General features: G+C 38.8%; 1 protein-coding gene across 6 annotated transcripts; it reads right to left on the bottom strand.

Annotated features, from left to right (window-relative positions):
- Positions 1–2,727: 2,727 nt before the first annotated feature.
- On the bottom strand, positions 2,728–7,563 carry LOC146511599 (inositol monophosphatase 1-like). Of its 6 annotated transcripts, none has more exons than XM_085172263.1 (9): positions 7,453–7,558; positions 5,922–6,017; positions 5,625–5,764; positions 5,432–5,536; positions 5,262–5,307; positions 5,069–5,177; positions 4,093–4,201; positions 3,118–3,269; positions 2,728–2,957 (listed from the first exon to the last, which is right to left on the bottom strand). In XM_085172263.1, exons 2-9 carry the CDS (start codon positions 5,982–5,984, stop codon positions 2,830–2,832), a joined length of 852 nt encoding a protein of 283 aa, XP_085028389.1. In that variant the 5' UTR covers positions 5,985–6,017; positions 7,453–7,558; the 3' UTR covers positions 2,728–2,829. The 6 variants fall into 6 exon arrangements, with proteins under 6 accessions (XP_085028389.1, XP_085028388.1, XP_085028387.1 ...); XM_085172262.1 differs by lacking the exon at positions 7,453–7,558 and adding an exon at positions 6,383–6,497; XM_085172261.1 differs by lacking the exon at positions 7,453–7,558 and adding an exon at positions 6,310–6,396.
- Between the last annotated feature and the right edge of the window lie 6,048 nt (positions 7,564–13,611).

Raw genomic sequence — 13,611 nt, forward strand, 5'->3', positions numbered from 1 at the left:
TTTATCCTGGGAAGGGATGGAGTTTATCCCAGGTGGCCAGAGGATAAACTTGTCAACATACTGTAGTCCATCTTTAAATTATTGTTGTTTTTAAAGCAATAAAAATATCATTACAGTATAGGTGACTTCTTAATAATAAAAATAATTGTCTAACTGTAACTGCCACCCATGGTAACTTTGCTTTTATCCATATTAAGCACTTTGCAGTGATTAATATGGCCTTTATCATTGTTAAAGAACTAGCCAACATCTTATGACCACACTAATGGTCCAAATAAACTTCTATTCATTTCTGAGTGGAACAGTGAAGGTAACCTGATAGGATTAGCCACAAAAACTGCATCTTACATTACAATTAGGCTCTATCTTGTTAGACAGGGCCTTGTGCTTCTTCTGGTGTTTTTTTCCTTGTTTTTCCACCCAATCAGCTGCAGTGCATTTATCTGCAGAGCTTCTTAAAAAACATCTGCTACAGAGCAAAATATGGGGGTACTAAGAGGAGTTTTGAAGTCCATCCATCCATTTTCTTGACTGCTTATTCATTTCAGGGTTGCAGGAAATTTTGAATGGGATATCTGACGTATGTGAAAAGATAATGGACTTTGTGCGTGAGCAGTGTATCAGCAGTTACTGTAATCCACTTGTGTGAAAGAATGAAGCTTCATTTCCTTAGAGTCTGTTTGGGTCTATGTCTCTTTTCTATCTTTTGGATCAAACACTCATTTTACCTCCTCTGCTACTCTCAATAAGCCACTGAAATCTTGGCAACATCACAGCAGATGTAAATACTGCTAAAGTAAGTCATGTGGTCATTTTTCTGCATCCATTACTCTTTAGATTGTGCTGTCCAAACACAGTTTCCTTCTCTTGATGTGTTGCTCTCCGTTTTGTGGAGTGGTCAGGGTGCAATCCTGTCTAGACGACTTCAGCTGTGATTTTGTTACACGAGTAACAGATTAAAACTATTGTTGGTGATCTGAATATCACACATTGTTAATAACACAGTTTGTGTAGCTGTTAGTAGACGTGTGGATATTTGTAAATGCTTATTAAAGCTTCTCTTCTGTTATTAGTGTATAAAAACCGAACAAATGAATGAACGGGTAACCAAGGTCCACTTTATGTAATACTATTAACATGTTCGTATACCTTGAAAGTGAGAAACTCAGTGTTAACTTACTGAGATGCTCGCACTATGAATCAAAAGACATTGATAAGTTAATAAACTAAATTTCAAAATATCCTTATATCAGTTTATAGTTCAGATACATTGAATTAAAAGTCATCTGACATGCATTTAATAACATATATTTAACTATGGTTGTGTTTAATATATGCCATTCCATTAAGGTCAACACAGTGTAATGCATCAGATGTTGCTGCATAAAAAGCAGATGAAAAACAGTTTAATTATCAATAGCCCTAATGGCCTTAGATTATGAAATAAGCTCATTTTACAAGACAGAAAAAGCTGAAAGTTTCAAGTAAATATGCTAAATTGACTTTTATGAGCTTGTGTGAGGCTCTCCGACCTCTGTGGCATTTACTGTATTGTCCTTCTAGGCAATTTCCAGCCATCTGGTACTCACAGGCAAGTTCAAGTAAATGTTAAGATGTACTGTATTTGCAACTATTATCTGCTAGCCTGTCTCGCAGCATGTAATTCCTCTCCATTCTCCCTCATGACAATAATTTAAAAAACAAAATATGAACATGAGATGGTGAAAAGTGGAATTAAAATGGATTTTGCCATTTGAAAGAGTGACGAACAACATCTCTGTTAATTCACATACATCATACACTACAGCAGCGGCAGATGTGTAGGGGCATAATTACGCACAATAACTGCAGTTATTTATTATTCAAAGTCAGCAGTGTAAACATGTTCATAGACCCCTCAGCCTAGCACTCCCTACCCCAACCTCCTGCTGTTGTTCCCGCTGTTTTTTCTTGTTGCTCCATTCGCCATTCCTGCTTCCTTTCACCCTCAGCTTGCTCTACCTTTCTCCCACTCCCCCACTCCCTCTCCAATTCATTGTGAAGCCAGATGTTATTTTACAGCATGAGCACAGAAGAAATATTAAAAAAAAAAGACTAAGTTGGGAAACTTCTCATGATGGAGGGAAAATGTAGAAGTTTAGCGACACAATGGAGAATTTTGTCTGTTTTTAAACCAGAGAACAGAAGCAACCTTTAATTTTAAGGAATGCAGCAGCAGGTGGGGAGGGGGGGATAAAATAAATAAATTTAAAAAAAAATAAAAACCCTCCTTGAAGATCCCACTGAATTCCTGATGCATTATTGACCTCTAGTGGACGACGTTTATATGAGGAATAAATTGTGTGAACAGCAGCAGTGTTAACCACATTAATTATATGACACTTGACCAGATCAGTGTTTATCAAGTGACTCCAAAATGGACTCAATTAACTGCAGAGGACCATCATCTCCACTGATAAGAACCTTAGATTAAATTCACTCATTTCCATTGGATCGGTACAGAGATAAACAGCGACTGGAAATCCAGCCAATAAGCCTTCAGCTTTAAGGCTGAATGCTCCCCATGTGTTATATTATACAAATGGAAAGCCATAGGCAAACCATGTGCAAATTATGCAGGTATTCAAAATTATAACCATTTCATCCTTCAGTTGATGACTTACTTTGAATCTATATGGAAAATCTGCAGCCAGTCAAAAATCCAGCACTCACATTAAGACAACCGAGTACAGGAAAGAGAATTTTATTCTGACAAAGGTGTGAAAGAGTTTTTCTTGTTCGCATTGTGCAGCGGACTTGAAATTCAGTATAAACGATCATCAAGCACCTTCACTTCTTCTCTATTGGAGCGTCATCCCTCACCACTGGGAATATTTCTATTTCCTTGATGATCCGTTTAGCGATAGTCTCATTGTTTGCTGAAATCATCCTCCGAGACATTAGATCGAATGGTCCCCCTATGTTGTCAAAACAAAGCCTTTATTAAGAAGGACTCCTGCAGTCAGTGTTTTCAACAAGTAACATATTGCTTTTGCAATGATGTTCATTAACACTCATTTCCAAGCACATATGCTTCATAACCAGCTGTTTTAGAAGATTTTTAGAAATCATACAAACCATCAACATCCAGGAGGATTCCTCCAGCTTCTTTGACTATAACTGCGCCAGCAGCAATATCCCAGCAGTGGATCCCGATCTCAAAGAACGCCTCGACTGCCCCGGTCGCCACAAGACACATGTTTGTAGCAGCTGTTCCTGACCCACGTAGCCTGTCAGAAAATGTCAGGAAAAAAAAAAAATCTAAGGGATACTGGGAATTGCACAAGCAGTGAGGAAAACATACCACACCGGTCAACAACAGCAACTTTGCTGCCAAGTTCAACACTGAGTGACTCATGACTCTTCATTTTAAATATGATGAAGCCAAAGTTATGTGGAACAATCCATCATGGTACTTTACATATTTACAGATAAAAAGGGGAAATGCAGGTTTTGTTGCTCTAAAGCAGTTTCATCATCTACCTTGAGTTTGAACTTATTGCATCAATTTAACACATTAAATGTTTTGGTTTCACCCTCTTTACTGTTGGTGTTCCTTGGCATACAGTATGCCTTTCGCCACCCTTTACCTTCACTAGCTAGTTAAGAATTTTAAAATTACTTTGTAAGGTTTAGATAAAGATGGGAGTTTGGCTGAAAACACTCCTTTAAAAATCATCCTGTTTAACCTCTGCGATTAAAGCTGAGTCTACAGGTCCTTTACAAACCTCCATATGGGACTTGTCTCACTATTGCTTCATGGCACAGACTTAAAGGACACCTTGTTTATGCGAGATGCCAGCTGCTTAGACAAAAACTAGACTATTTGACACCTAATCAGAGCAGGCTGTATTGATCTGCATACAACAGGCAATAAGCCTGTTCCTTTGACAGCAATTTATGCATTTCCCTGTCATGTTGAATATACATAGATTTAAAAAAAAAAAAAAAAAAAATTCAGGCAATTTTGTTGAGTTGTGGCTGCAAAAATCCCTGTGGAAATGAATTTTGACTGCAATGCACAGTATAGCGTTTCAATCCAGGCCCACTTACCCATGCACTGGGATGCAGAGGATCTTTTGCATTGTGGAGAAGATCTTTGTCACTTTTTCTGGGCTTCTATCAGTTCCATGTTCAGAGATGATTATTGACTTGTTAATGTCTGCAATGAGAGCAAGTCCAACATTCTTAGTATGCAACAGTAGATATACACCTTATTACAAGATTCAGAAGTTTCAGAAAGTGGTACATTGGGAATATTGATAAATCTGGACACAAATGTTCATTTCAAAATGTTGTTCTTATATCAGGGCACATTTCGTCTTAATTAGAAATTGACCAGTTCTGCTACTTTTGCAGTACACATTAGAATTTGGGGTTGGTTTGTTTTTTTTAAAGCATCTGATTTGGTATTCAAATCAAAACAGGGATACATGAATTTGTATCTCATTTTCATCACCAGTTCGTTCAAAATCATTAAAACAGTGTCCTTAAAACTTTAACTCATTAATATGCATCAAATTATTCAGTGTTTGAGAAGTCTGTCAACTGTTTCACCCTCTGACAAAACCCCGATAGCTCAGCAACACTCGTCCCCAAAGTGACACAAACACTAAATGTCAATTCCATTAGTAGTGTAGCAAGTAATACAAAAAAAGTTTAAATAAAAATAAATAAATAAGTTGGGGTACGGTTCTAAAGAAGTCTTGGATAAGGATGTTAAATCACTCCAGGGTATAATGCAGATTTATGTTTTATTAGTCATCCTTGATAATACAGATGCACAATCCTTTATCAAGCTCAAATTTCCTATTTTCCAAATCAGTTCAATAGAACATTAAAAGTACTGGTAAATAGACTCAAATTTGCTCATGTAGGTAATGCATTTTGTTGGACAATTTTTTAATAAAGGCAGATAAGATTTTACTGGAGAAGTCCATCATGTTACTGCACAACAGGGGTTTAATACGGTGTCCATTTGCCAGTTTTTACATAATAGACTAAACTGTGTGTCATGAGGACATTGTACCTTTTACATCAGACACCTGAATGGGTTCGTCGTCACAGAAAGCTCCCTTCCCCCTTCTTGCTTTGTACATCTTGTCCTCCAAGCAGCTGTATACCACACCAAACTCCAACTGAAACAGATTTAATTTTTAAGATTGACTTAATCCAGAGATCTGTGCGCATTTTCTCTAATATAGTAGCTTCATTTGACGTACCTCTTTATTGACGGCAAATGCAATAGAGACAGCCACAAATGGGAATCTGCAAGCAGTTTCATGTGTATTGCATTAGTTAGTCAGAAAAACTTAAATAGACACTCTTATCAAAAGTTGTTTGAGCCTAGGAAGTTATAGGCATCTTTCATTACATCACTTAAAAAGCTTACCCATGTACAAAGTTTGTGGTGCCATCCACAGGGTCTATGATCCATGTAGGTTTGTCAGTCAAGATACATGGCTCGCCTTTGGCAACTGACTCCTCCCCAATGAAACTGCAGAACGAAGCAGCAGTGGATCAGTGAGGAACACCCACATACAACAGATATATATAATAGGGGATGGTGGGTATGCATGATTCACCAGTGCGTGCCTTCTCCAAATTCCTCTTTAAGAGACCCGATGATGATTTTCTCAACCCTCTCATCAGTCTTGGTGACGAGGTCCACAGTGGAGCTCTTTGTCATGACTCTGATTTCACTCTCTCCAGCTTTCCTAATTTCCTGATTAAATTAAATATTGGCACATTGCCAATCCACCTTAAATTGTTTTTTTAAAGAATGCCCATTTCAGCTTTTTAAACATTAGTATTGGGATGTTTAATGCTATGTGTACACTTGAAGTTAGTCACCAGACAACAAATGGGTGTTCAAGACATACCGCTCCAGCTTTTCTTGCCACTGCAACAGCAAAGTCATACGCCTTCTGCCATGGATCTTCCATTTTGCTTTTATATGGAGGCTTGCTTAGGAGAGTCTGTAAAAGAAAAGTAGCCTGTAAAATTGTTACAGCCAAAAGACATTACAGCATCCACAAGGCAGAGCTAAACAATGCAACAAATGTCCAAGTTATTTTGTCCACCCTAATGGGCATTCACAAAGAATGTATCACCATACTTAAAGATGATGTTTCAAGTCTCTCTAAAACTTCAAAACATTTAAAATGCACATAACCAAAATACAAAAGACACAACAATTGGAGGTACATATATTCAGAGCGTTGCTATGAAATGTTTAAAGCACAATATCTGAACTGGGAGTTCACACACTTAAGCAAACCACTCTTTTCAAATAACTCCTTTAATTTGTGTTTCAATAACCCAGCTTTCTTTGAGTTACCACCTTTCTGCTGGAGATGCCTGCTGAATTGTGTTAGAAGGATCAAAGCTGCATTGAATCAGCTGCAGCTTATTGGGTGCTGATTGCCAATTGGACTGCACCATGTTCCTCTGGCATTATGTGGAGAGGAAACACTTTCAAATTTGACAGTAGAGACTTTAATCACAACATCAATTTATTTTCATGTAATACTAGGGAGCAGGATACTGACAGGTTTTTGTGGTTATCACAGGTGTTTGAATGGCCCTGTCTTTGTCTCTTCCCTTTAGTGGGTTCAAACTCAGTTTTGTTTTTGGTCTGTGAAACTAATAAAATACTGCTATAAGCCTGCATAATTAGCAAACTGTTTATACAACAGTAGATATTTATTGGTGTAAGACTAAAGTTGTGAGCACTGTTATGCACTAATATCAACAACATCAGACAAATGTGCAGTAGGTGTGCCATGTATATTGTACTGAAACATGTCATATGGCTGCTCTTAATGGCTGCTGCAATTAGGCATCACTACTTTATATCACATTTTGTTTTTTTTAAATATTAATACATAGATATTGTTGCCTGACTGCTTTCACTGTCTCTCTCTCTCTTTGGCATTGTTTTGGGGGGTTTTCTTCAAAAAAAAATAAGAAAAAAAGAAAAGTGTCCCAGCTAATCCATGCTGCTTCCACCTATCAGAATGTCTGTTTTATAGCACAGTATATCTGTGCTAAGAAGGCTGTAAAAGGAACTGAGCGTATCATTCCCATCATAAATGAAAATTAGTTAGTAATGCACTCAGGGATACATAAATTGCATCACATTTAAATACACTCCCAGCTAAATTGATTCGAGGATTTGCAGACAGCATGCCTGCAGAGAGAACTGCCTGTTACTTAAGGACAAGACAACACCCTTGAGCACACTGTGCCCTGAGGTACTACTGTACTGCAGAACATATGGTGTCTAAGCTCTTCTGCTTCACATGGATTAGATCTACTTCTAAAGTGTGTCCAAGCAGATCAGAGAATGCTTTGTAAAAAATAATCCAAGAAAAGTTTAATGTGAAGAATTTAAAAAATAAGAAGCCTTACCTTGCGTAGTCAGGTTGCCTCGAGATACTACTGCAAGTTCTTTAGAAAAGCCTAACTTTAAATTGCCTTATTGAAGAGATGAAGCAGCTAAAAAGGCTGGCATGACAAAGTGGGAAAAGTACTGGGACCGCCCTCAGATGGTTCTCACAGCAATCAGAGGAAAACATTCTGTCCCATCTCAGGGAGACCTACAACAACCTGATGGCACATTCACAGTGAGTGCATCCTTATCCTTAAAAAAGTAAGTGGAAAATTTTGAGTGTCTCCCTAATTCTTGTGGAGTCCCATAGGAAAACACACCCCGCTGCCATACATTTCTGTGAGTTGTAATCGAATACAGAACAATGCATCCCAGAAAATTTCCACACTCTTAGTCTTGATATTGGATTATAAATTATGACTGATTTTTAGGGCTCGAAATCGTAGGTTGCTTTTTTGGAGGAATCAAAAATTACATTCCAGCTCTGGACTTTTAACACATGATTTGGTATGACAAACAAAGCTTCGCTTAGTTTTATATTTCCTGGCAGTTTCACATCCATTGAGCTTTCTCTTTATGTCCTTTTATTGTATTCCACTGGTGGAAAATAGTTTGAAAGGTCCCCTGGTGAGTCGGTTTCGATTATGTGTGCGTGCATGGCTGTTGTTCAATGTGCCTGCTGGAAGTTGGATAAAGTCTTTACAGTTTCCCCATGAACTGAGTAGAAGTAAACACAACAGATAAACACATCCATAAGCATCAATATTTATGTGTCTAAATGTGTATATCTCAGTCAGATTTTATATCCAAATGCACTGTGAGGCAACTTAAATGTGAAAATACTCGTTTTATGTTGGAATCATCTGTTTGGCACAATAGCTACAAGATGCTCAAAATATCTTATAAAGTCTACTTAAGTCTGGCAAAACCAGTCTTGACTGTTTAGACTCAGACATGACATAATACATATCCTATTTATCTTTCAAATACATGCTGCACTCAGGTCCTGAGGCATTACAAAACACTTTTTTGTGCTTTTTTTTTCTTTTTACAAAGTCATAATGCCACTTCTCGCCCTGACAGTGGTCTTGCGTGGAGCAATTCTTTGCAGCAAGACAAATTGTTCAGTTAAATTTTGCACGTCTCAAGGACGTGATGTTGCATCTCTGTCTGCCTTGTGATTTCAAACGTGACGACAATGGAGACATGTGGCTCGTTTATATCTAAGGACAACAACCCCCAACCCTGGGAAAGTGACCTTCTATATACTAAACAGGGCTAGTAAGACATAGCAAAATATGTGCTGTCTTCTACATTGTGTGATATGTCTGCATGAAGCAGAACGGTCGGCTTTTTTCCAGGGCACGTTTCAGCATGATGCTTGACGTTGCCACACCTTGCATAACTTGCGTTCATGGGTGTTGAATATGTTCAGCCTGTTTCTGCAGTTTGCTAATCCGAAAGTCATGACAACATGAGTGGTGATGCAAATGTTTGGAAAAAAAAAAACTACATCTGCAAGGATCCTTAAAGCAAGTGAGTCATAAGGCATGGTGCTAGTCTTCACATGACAACAGCTTTGTAAAACAATCTGCTTCCTGTCTCCTTGATGAAGTTGTGGATTTTCTACCTGTGTTGAATTAAAACAGTTCAGAGTGGGATATTACATGGTGGGATTTGTTGACAGTTTTGTTTGACTGGGAGCTGCAGGAGAGCAGTTGTCACCCCGATGTCCCTGTTGTGCACTAAATATAAGATGTTCTCAGAAATGTTGGGAGACACGCAGAGGAAAGTGACAGGACAAGCAAAACAAATACATCAGTCCTGCTGTCTCCCTGGCAGGTCCGTTATGAATAATTTATCCGGGATGATGGATGTTTCGGATGTTTGGTTCCCTTGAATCACAGCTGTAACTGAGGCCTGCCATGAAGGTCAGCGGTGCACCCTGAAAGATGAGGCTTTATCAAGTCACCAAGCCCCTTTTGATCTATCAATAAGACTTCCAGCTGTACTTGGGGACAATGGGGCTCAGTAGTAGGCTCCAGAAAGACAGCATGCTCACAGTTAAATTTTTAACACATTTTCCACCTTAGTAATATGCTACCCTGATGCACAGGTGAGGCTCATGGCAAAGTAATTGGTGTTGTAGTAATTTGGTAAAATTAGCAATTTTACCTCATGATGATGCTCAGTGGATGGATTACTGCCTACCAGGCACAAACCCAGCATCCCAAAGAGCAAAAGGCCCCTGATCTAGAGCCTCAGTTTGAAGTGATACTTAACATTTGTTGGTGGCGGTTCAATCTCAGAACCACAAAGGCACAAAACAATGAGACACAGAAGGACTTAAAACTGCAAAGAGACACAAATCTCCTTAAGACTGGGTGTGTTTCTTCTTTGTAAAACCTGTGGGGGACCTTTTGCAAGTTTGCCCCCAGGAGACCTGCTCACTAATCCATCCAATATAATACCAATAAGGAAATGATTTCAGTTCACTTTATAGCACCCAGAATATATGAACCACATCGTATGGGAATCTGTCAAATAGTTAGTGGGATTTTTTATACCTGTTGATGGTGCAATAGGAGTGAAACTCTGAGGATTACTAAAGGTATATTCTTCTGGGAACTGTGAGCAGTTCTACAAAATACTTTATGTTTTAGTTATGTCCGAAGTGGTGAAGGAACTGATGACATTATTCCACTTTTTCAATTCAGGTGTTGGGGGGAGGCTGTAACTATCCCAGCTGCCATAGGGTGAGAGGTAGGGTACAAACTGGACAGTTCACCAGTCTGTCTCAGTGCTAACATACAGAGACCAACAGCCACACTCACATTCACCCTTACAGCCAGTTTAGAATTAGACTTAACTTAACCCCATGTCTTTAAACTCCGGGAGGAAGCTGGAGTACCCAGACAGATCCTACACAGACATGGAGAGCTGGATTCAAACCCAGGACCTTCCTTTTGTGAGATGATAGTGCTAACTGCTGCCCACAAAAAATACAAGTATAAAATATAAAAAATGAACCACATAGTAATTCAGTGTTATCATAGGTTCAGATTCCTTTAGTATTTCCATGTACTGAGCTACTTTTTACAAGCAACTTTAGATATTCAAATTAGCATGGTAATAGAGCTACCACTAGAGCAGCGGTCCCCAACCTTTTTTGCACCACGGACCGGTTTATGCCCGACAATATTTTCACGGACCGGCCTTTAAGGTGTCGCAGATAAATACAATAAAATAAAACTAGTACCGATACCGAAAAAAGAAGATTTATTTATAACACACGTGAAACGACCCAGAAAAAATGAGTAAACGACAAAAACGATAACAAAATAACGCTAAAACCGATAAAAACCCTGAAAACCATACATACCATCCGTGGCGCAGATGGGGACCGCTGCACTAGAGTATCTTTAGCACAGCAAAGCACATTTTCTTTGATTGTAAAAGGCAAAAATTAGGCCATTAAAACTTGAACAAGTATTTTATGCTGTCAGCTGGACTTTTGTAAACGTTAAGGATTTCCTGTGAAGTGAGAAGAAATAAGCTACAAATTAAATGTACAGTCAGGGAAGCCAAGATCTAGATTGTTCTTCATCACTTGATTGGAATTTGCAGGCAAGCAGGGGGGCTGCCTCCAATTTCCCTTCTCTGTGCAGCAGAGCAGTAGGAGGCTGGAGACCAGTGGTTTATATTGCAGCAAGTGGGAATTCTTCCTGATGGAGGGCTGCGGGGTGTCTGTTAACAACTTGCCATTATTCCTACAGGGATCTGCTAAGTGGACTTGCATTGCACGGTCTATCATCCAAATAACTGTGACTGAAAGTGCTTCACATACCCAAATGCTACACAGTATCCATCATGTGATGATGAACTAGCATGAGTTGGTGCTTTTAGCTCTGAGAGGATGTACTTAAAACAAAGCAGTGATTTAAGCTAATGCCAATATGTAAAGATAATAATTTATGATCTTAGTCTATGACATAAACATAGCTGTGGTTATCAGGTTAATATTCAGTTAAAGTATGTGGAAAATTAAGAAATATGGACATTGCAGTTGTACTCCAATTTTCTCCCAGTGCTGGCTAAGGAAGCCACCAACCCCCATCACCATGGCTGGAGACCCAGTTAGATGAATGGGTGAATGAATAGATGGATAGGTGTGTGAAAACTATAGTCTGATAGTACAACGGCCATCATACATTTTGTCTTTTGACAAAGTGCCAGTGCTTAATCTGAAACCACTTCTACCCATTTCCACAAAAAAAAAAAAAGACTTGCTGAAATTGTTCTGCCATTACCTCAACTTCAGCTATTTAGGCAGCTGTCGACCCTGTCGAAGTCTAGCTGTCAAAAGTCTGGCCTCAGAAAAAAGGCAAAAGCACGACCAAGTTCTTTCTCAAACAGTTTAACAGTGGGAGTGTCTCTTGATGTCAGAAGGGAGGGAAGGTCTTGCCATTGCTAAACAATAACTACAATTAACAGTCATAAACAGAACACAAAATGATAAGTAAGTGACTGAAACAAAGAAAAAAACTCTAAATTCTACATAAAAGTCTAACTATAGCTGTTTAAATGTGCTACCAGAGCCTGAATTCAGTCTCCCGGGACATGTCTGATACAAAAAGCACAGCCTCTGTATTTTTTTTTAAAAGAACAATGGTTGGCATTTCTTTACTGGCAATGAGAGCCTGTAATGAATCTGTAGTCCCTCTACAGCTAAAAGGGGGGATGGGGGGTATTTAAATTTTAAAGTTGCAAGAACTGATTTGTTTAACATCTGCTGGTGTAAAGGTGAAAGCCAGAAGAGGAAGCATTGGCTTTTAGCTGACTGACTTTGGAAGCCATTCCCAACACTGGTGATTACGTCGCTACCCCCTGTTGTATACAAACACACACCATTGATTTCTGTGGAAGGGGGGTTGCAGCACATACAACGGGAGTTTGCTCAAGTAAAGTGTTTTAAAGCCATTTATTAGCCATCAGCTGAAAAAACAGCCCATGGAGAGAAAAACTCTGGACTATTTTATAGAGCTCATCAGCCCAGGGGGCAGTCCACCACTCTGCATGTTCAGTCTCTGCAGCACTGGCTGAAAGGGCAGGGGAAATGCAGCGGAGAATTTTACATGGAGTAATGGCTGCGAATGCTTTTATCTCTCCACTAAATCACAACGATAGCAGCAAGTGGTTTTTTCCCGTATTTTATGGAGTGTCAGAGGCCTGTTTTCTGTTTATTTGGTTTCCTGTTTGCCGCAAGAGACATTTTTCTTGCTCACGCTTTTATTTTATAGATTTATCATTTTTCTAGGTCAAAGCAACACATCGCCGATTCAGAGCCCTTTTAGGATGCCACAGAGGGGTTTGGGAACCTTTCCGGACAATGGACACAGACAGTGGGTTTTTTCTTCTTTTTGCAATAATAACTGCACATAATAACGTATGAGCAAGCATGGGAGCTTTTTGTGTTATCACAGTAACATAGCGTAACTTCACATAACTGGCATGCTGCATTGAGCAACACACGATGGGAGGTGCCTTGACACATTCTGCCGTTTTCCTTCTTGCGGTTTATTAGGACATTTCAGAGGAAGCAAGTCCAGACAGTAAACTTCAATATCTAGTGCTGGAACTGTAAACGTGCACAGCTGGCAGTTTTAAATAAGAATTTTTCAAATGTAACTTATTTTTTTTCTTAAACCAATATTTTCAAAAAGAGACACATTAGGACAGACACGGTATCTATGGAAACTAGACAAACAGGTACAAACATTGAGACAGGGTTGTGGGGGGATGTTAGAAAGTAGATAAATAAATAAATAAATTACGATAAAATACAAATGAATGACAAAAAGACCAGTCACAGGAATACTTACAACAATAATTATCATGGTCATACAGGCTTCAGTTCTGTTGCCATTTATTGTCCTTTCTCACTTCATGACTAATGCATCTGCATGCAAGGTGACATCTGCAGGACCTTCATTACATCAATTTAACCACCTCTGTTAAAACGAGCGATTTCAATGGTGCTTTAATTTTCTGTCTTCCTGTTGGAGTCTTGTAAAAACAGACATGCGGTGACTTCATTTTGGCTCTACAATAAAGACATTAAGCAGTTAAAAATATGCTTTAATAATCAGAAGTTAGAGCAGCCAAACAATAAAAAACAA

Source organism: Neolamprologus multifasciatus, chromosome 9 (assembly GCF_963576455.1).
Source record: "Neolamprologus multifasciatus chromosome 9, fNeoMul1.2, whole genome shotgun sequence".
Taxonomy (NCBI): domain Eukaryota; kingdom Metazoa; phylum Chordata; class Actinopteri; order Cichliformes; family Cichlidae; genus Neolamprologus; species Neolamprologus multifasciatus.